Here is a 6423-nt window from a genome sequence, read left to right on the forward strand (position 1 = left end):
GTGGGGGCTGCGGGGCCCGGCGCGGCCGCACGGGGAGGACGTGGGGACGGGAGGGGACTGGCTCCAGAATAAAGTTTATTTATTCTATGCCCGGCTCGTTCTTGTTGTGGGGTGGGGGGGGACGCGTGCTGAGCCCCGCTGCGGGGTCCCGTCGCCCCCACGGATCCAACCAAGTGGGGACGGGCAGGGAGCGCTGGGGTGCGGTGCCTGCAGAGCCCCCATGCACTCGTGACACGCGTGCTCGGCATCGCTTTGTTTTCCTCTTTCTCCCGTTTTCTTTCCAGCAGCTGCAGGGTGAGGCCCATCCGCTGCCACAACAGGAACCGGGGGGGCAGGGGGGGGGCACCGGGGCACGGCTGTTTCCTGACACCACTGCAGACCCGTGTCCCCCCCCCCCCCCCCCCCCCGCGCCTGTCACCCACCTTAAGCCACCCCACGTAGAAGAAGAACTGCAGGAGGGTGAAGACGGGCAGCCCCAGCTCACGGCAGCGATGCCACGCGCAGCTCACACATCCAGGGCCGCCCGCGCTGGGGGCCGGGGCCGCGGTATCGCCCCCCCGGGGCCGGGGGTCCGCTCGGGGGGAGCGCGGCTCTTGCGCAGGAGGTGGCCGAGCTCGGCCAGGCTGAGCAGCGCGGACGCCAGCCCCACGGCGAAGTAGAAGCGGATGAGGACGGTCTTCTCGGTGGGGCGGGACACGAAGCAGTCGACGCGGTGCGGGCACGGCCGGCGGCGGCAGACGAAGAGCGGCGGCACGCGGAAGCCGTAGAGCAGCGGCTGCCCCAGCAGGAAGCCCAGCTCGGCCGCGCTCCGCACCGCCACGCTCCCCGCGTAGAATCGCCGCAGCCGTCGGGCGCGGGGCTCCGCGGGCAGCTCCGCTTTGGCCGCTTGGTGCGCGGCGAAGACGAGGAAGAGCGCGGCGGGCGCCGAGAGCGCGAGCACGTGGAAGACGAGGAAGCGGTAATGGGAGAGCGGGAAGGCCGCGTCGTAGCACGCCGGTTTGCAGCCCGGCTGCCGCGTGTTGCACGCGAACTCCTCCTGCTCGTCCTCGAAGACGTCGCCGCCCACCGTGGCCAGCACCAGCACGCGGAAGAGCAGCATCAGCAGCAGCCAGCAGCGGCCCACCATGGGCGAGTGCTCCTGCACCGCGTCCAGCAGCGAGCTCAGGAAGCCCCACTCGCCCATCGCCGCGGGACCGGGCGGCGCTGGGGGACGCTGGGCCCGGGGGGGGGGGCCCCGAGAGCCGTCAGCGAACGGCCCCGAACGGCCCCGCGGTCCGGGGAGCCGAGCGCCGCCTCGGGAAGCGTCCCTAAAAAATTCGCCCCTAGAAACGTCCCCCGACGGCGGCCCCCGCGCGGCTCCGGGGCAGCGCCCGTCCCGTCCGTGCCCCCCCGCCCGGTACCTGCGGAGGAAGCTCCGGTTCGACACCGCCCGCTCCCCGGCCCCGCGTCGGATGACGGCCCCGCTCCCGCCCGGGGCCCTTTTAGAGGCGGCGGCCGAGGGGCGCCGGGGGGGCGGGCGGAGCGCATCGCGCGTGGGGCGGAGTGCCGACCCCAGAGCCCCGCACGGGGCGGGGGACGGAGCGGGCCCGGGGGAGACCCCGCGCTGCGCAGCGGTGGAGGGCGGGCGGCGCTCGGTGCGCATCGAGGCGACGTCGGGGGGAGCGGAGCGGCCCCGCAGCACCCGCACCTCGCGCCGTGCCCCCCGCCCGCAGCGCGGGAGCCGCAAATAGCGCAGCCCTCGGCGGGGACGCGCCGGAGACGCTCTCCAGAGCCCGGCGGTGGAAAATGTGACGGCGCGTTCCGCGCTGACCGCGTTCCAGCGCGGCGCCGGGGGCTGNGCGTGCGCCGCGCCGACCCCTGTCCCATTTCTGTGCCGAGCGCTGGGCGGGGGCCCCCCCCGGGAATGTCGCTCCCTCCCGACGTGGCCCCCACCCAGCGCCGTGAGCGGAGCCGTGCGCTGCGCTCTGTGTGCGGGGGAACCCCTCTGCCCCCCCCGGCTCCTTTGGGCCGTCCCCGCTCGGCCCCGCTGCCTGGAGGGGGGGGTCCCACGCTTCGCACCCCCCCACCCCCATGCGCTGCCCGGGCCCCGTGGCACACGCGGCGATAGCGCTGTGCCCTGTGGGACGTTCACCCCGGTTGGGGCCCTCCCTGCGGCAGTGCCCGGTGTTGGGCTGGGGGGGCTGACGGCCGTGCCCCCCCGGAGCTGCCCCCATTGTCTCGGGGCCGCCCGAGCTTTCTGCTGTGATCGGAGCGAGCGCACGAGGGGCCTTTGTCTGCAGGCGGGGTGCTGTGCTGGGGGGGCTCGGGGCCGAGATCCCGCTGGAAGCAGCGTGGTTGCAACCCCCCCCCCCCGCAAAGTCCTGCAGCGGCTGCTCGGTCAAACCGCCCCCCCTCCCCCCCGCGTGGCTGCGGTGCCCCTGGTCACTGTGACCGTGACCTGTGGGGCTGGCCGTGTCCTGGCGCTGTGCCCCACTACTGTGTCCAGGGCGGGGGGGGCACAGCTCGGCCGTGCCTCGGTTTCCCTGCACTGTGTCACCCCATGGCAGTGGCTGCTGTCACCGTGCTGCCGTGCCCGGGAGCCTCTGCGGGGAAACTGAGGCACCGCTGTGCCCTGGGGGGGCTGCGCTGCCCCGCGGCCACGTGGGGTGTCCCCATGCGTTGCGGAGCTCTGTGACACGTGGGTGGCACCGTGGGTGCAGCACCGGAGCAGCCGGGGACCCCCCTCTGCCGCTGTGTCCCCGCGGTGCCCCCCCTCGTGTCACCCGGACCCCCCCATCCCCATCCCCGCGGTGGCACAGCAGCGCTGTCTGTGTGTCCGTCTGCCCACAGCACGGCACAGCACGCGGCCCCATGGGTGTGTTCCCACACTGGGTGCTGGGGTGCAGAGTGCTGGGGCTGTAGAGTGATGGGGCAGTGGGGCGATGGGGCCGTGGGGTGCTGGGGCTGTGGGGCTGTGGGGCCGTGGGGTGATGGGGCGGAGGCGATGGCCGGGGGCTGCCGGCACCGCGCAGCATCTGGTGTGCAGCTGGGGCTGCTCCCTCCGCTGTTCAGGCCGGGGGGGTCCCCGCTGCTCCATGGCGCCGTGTGCGCCCACCACGTCCCCGCCGTCACCCATCCCCGTGGGGCTGAGGGGGGGCTGCCCCCCCCACGTGCCCGATGCCTCCGGTTGCCCCCCAAGCCCTGATGCCGCCGTGAGGAGCTCCCGGCACGCATGGTGTCCCCCCCCCGCCCCCCGGTGCCGGGGATCCCCGCGGTGCCTCCAACCCATGGCGGGGGGGCTGATGGCCGGACCCCCCCGGCAGCGCACGGCGCCGTGGCGGCAGCTGTGCGTGGTGAGCGCGGCTCGGCGCGGGGCTCCTTCCATCACCCCATGGAGATCAGTGATGGAGGACAGCGGCTGCGCCGCGGCGATGGCTGCGCTGCGGGGGGGGCTGTGGATGTGGCCACGGCTGCGGTGCCGCCGGAAGCGCTGCTCTGTGCCCCCCCAGCACCGCGTCCTCGCGGCCGTGCCGTGGGGCTGGCAGCGCCCTGCGTGGCATTGTCCCCATTGGGCCCGTGTCACCGCTGAGCGCCCGCTGCCACCGGTGCCCACTGGGGCAGTGCTGGGGGAGGGGGGCACCACTCACCCGGCCCCACCGAGCACTGCTGTGCCCACGGCCCCCACAGCCCCCACTGCCCCCACTGCCATCCACGTGGCCGGCACTGGTGGTGCGGCAGGGCCCTCTGTGGGCATGGATCCCTGTGTGGGGCACGGGTCTCTCCGTGGGACACAGGGCCCTCAATGGCGCTCGGGTCTCTCTGTGGGGTATAGGGCCCTCTATGGGGCGCGGGTCCCTGTGTGGGGCGCGGTGTGGGTCCCCGCCGGCCCGGCCTTTCATATCCTGTCTGACTGGTTTACTTGGCTCGGTCCTAAGCAAAACATTTGCAAACATCCTGAGGAGCCGAGAGCTTAACCCGTGCCTGGCTGCCGTGCTGTGGGGCGCAGTGGGGCGCAGCGGGCACTAACGCTGCCGTGGGGCTGTGGGGCTGTGGGGCACTGGGCGCTGTGGTGGGCACACGTGTGTGTCTGCACGCACTGCGCCGCTCCCGCAGATGAATCAAAGCCATGGGGTGGGGGGGAGGCCCTGGGCGCTGCTTTGGCTTTTCCTGTTTTTTGGGGCTTTTTTTGCTTTTTCTATTTTTTTCTTTCCCTTTTTTTTTTTTTTTTTTTTTTTTTGGTTTTTTTTTTTTTTTTTTTTTTCCTTTTTTTTTTTTTTTTTTTTTTTTGGGTCTTTCCCTTTTTTCTCTTTTCCCTTTTTATTTCTGTTTGTCATCACCCCGTGCCCTGGAGACGTCAGCTCGCATCTCCCACCCCACGTCCCCACGTGCAGCCGGGGCGGCCCCCCCCCCGACCCATCCCTATGGCACATGGAGGGGCAGCGGTGCCAGGGGGGGGGGAGGAGGGGGTGTCCCCGCTGGGGGGTGGGTGCTCGTCCGCTGACCGCTGCCGTCCCCGCAGCCGTGGAGACGCAGAGCACCAGCTCGGAGGAGATCGTGCCCAGCCCGCCCTCGCCGCCGCCGCTGCCGCGCATCTACAAGCCGTGCTTCGTCTGCCAGGACAAGTCCTCGGGGTACCACTACGGCGTCAGCGCCTGCGAGGGCTGCAAGGTGAGCGCTGCACGGACGTGCCGTGCTGTGCCGTGCCATGCTGTGCCATGCCATGCCATGCTGTGCCATGCCATGCTGTGCCATGCCATGCTGTGCCGTGCCATTCCATGCTGTGCCGTGCCATGCCATGCTGTGCCATGCCATGATGTGCCATGCTATTCCATGCTGTGCCATGCCATGCTGTGCCATGCCATGCCATGCCATGCCATGCTGTGCTGTGCCGGCGCTGACCAGGCCTCACTGGGTGTCCCCAGGGCTTCTTCCGCCGCAGCATCCAGAAGAACATGGTGTACACGTGCCACCGGGACAAGAACTGCATCATCAACAAGGTGACGCGCAACCGCTGCCAGTACTGCCGCCTGCAGAAGTGCTTCGAGGTCGGGATGTCCAAGGAGTGTGAGTGTGGGACGGGATGGATTGGGGGGGGTGGGGGTGGGTGACACGGCGCCGGGTGCAGCAATGTGAGCTGTGGGCCATCCCCGCCGCCCCCATGGGTTGGGAGGGGGAGGGGGGGGGCTGCGGGGGGAGCACCCTGCTGGTGTGACACCGCCGCCCGTTGCCGGGCAACGCGTGATGGATGATGTCAGAGATAAATGGCGCTGGCGGCCCCGCTGTCTGTGCCCGTTGTCATGGTGCCCGGCTGCACCGCTCGCACCACGGGGTGGGGGGGGGGGTCACGGATGGGGGCCGGGGGGCCCGTCCCATCTGTGCGCCGCTGTGGGGCCCCCCCGGCGCCGGGGGCGGGCAGCCCCCCCGGGGCTCCCCCTGCACCTACAGGGCCCCGTGCCCCCCCCCAGCTGCCGCCTCACCGCCGGGTCCCAGCGGCGCTGCCCCCTCCCGCGGTGACCGGGGCTGGCTCCAAGGAAATCCGGGAGGGGACCCTGGCGGCGTTGGGCTGGGGGCTGAGCGCTGCCGTCCCCGCAGCCGTCCGCAACGACCGCAACAAGAAGAAGAAGGACGCGCCGAAGACGGAGTGCTCGGAGAGCTACATCGTCACCCCCGAGGTGGAGGAGCTGATCGAGAAGGTGCGCAAAGCTCACCAGGAGACGTTCCCCGCGCTGTGCCAGCTCGGCAAGTACACCACGGTGAGTGCCCCGCGCCCGCGGCCGCGCGGACAGCGCCGGGAGGGAGCTGAGCCCCGCGCACGGTCCCGCAGAACAACAGCTCGGAGCAGCGCGTGTCGCTGGACATCGACCTGTGGGACAAGTTCAGCGAGCTGTCCACCAAATGCATCATCAAGACGGTGGAGTTCGCCAAGCAGCTGCCCGGCTTCACCACGCTCACCATCGCCGACCAGATCACGCTGCTCAAAGCCGCCTGCCTGGACATCCTGGTGGGGGGGGGGACGGGGACGGGGTGGGCACGGGGTGGGGATGGAATGGAGCTAGGGCTGAGAACAGGATGGGCACGGGGTGGGCGTGGGGATGGGGATGGGATAGGGATGGAGCTTGGGGTGTGGGGGGCACAGGGCTGAGGACAGGATGGAGACGGGACGGAGCTGGGGATGAGGTGAGGATGGCATAGGGATGGGTAGGGATGGAGCTGAGGTGGGCATGGGGTGGGGACGGGATAGGGAAGGGGCTGGGGACGGGGTCGGGTGCTGTGCCCACAGGTGCTGAGCCCCCCAACCCCTCTGCCCCCCAGATCTTGCGGATCTGCACGCGCTACACCCCCGAGCAGGACACCATGACGTTCTCGGACGGGCTGACACTGAACCGCACGCAGATGCACAACGCCGGCTTCGGGCCGCTCACCGACCTCGTGTTCGCCTTCGCC

The 6423-nt window shown here is 70.9% G+C and overlaps 2 protein-coding genes across 2 annotated transcripts in view; one reads left to right on the top strand and one right to left on the bottom strand.

Moving 5' to 3' along the window:
* Positions 1–6423, top strand: part of LOC110388413 (retinoic acid receptor alpha) — a 20029-nt gene that overhangs the window by 9032 nt on the left and 4574 nt on the right. The window contains exons 2-6 of the mRNA XM_021377641.1: positions 4499–4647; positions 4902–5043; positions 5572–5732; positions 5804–5980; positions 6292–6420. Coding sequence (XP_021233316.1) covers positions 4499–4647; positions 4902–5043; positions 5572–5732; positions 5804–5980; positions 6292–6420 — 758 coding nt within the window. The remainder of the gene's footprint in view (positions 1–4498; positions 4648–4901; positions 5044–5571; positions 5733–5803; positions 5981–6291; positions 6421–6423) is intronic.
* Positions 506–1444, bottom strand: GJD3 (gap junction protein delta 3). The gene has a single exon (XM_021377948.1). It carries the CDS (start codon positions 1181–1183, stop codon positions 506–508), a length of 678 nt encoding a protein of 225 aa, XP_021233623.1. The 5' UTR covers positions 1184–1444.

Source organism: Numida meleagris, chromosome 26, assembly GCF_002078875.1.
Source record: "Numida meleagris isolate 19003 breed g44 Domestic line chromosome 26, NumMel1.0, whole genome shotgun sequence".
NCBI classification, from domain to species: domain Eukaryota; kingdom Metazoa; phylum Chordata; class Aves; order Galliformes; family Numididae; genus Numida; species Numida meleagris.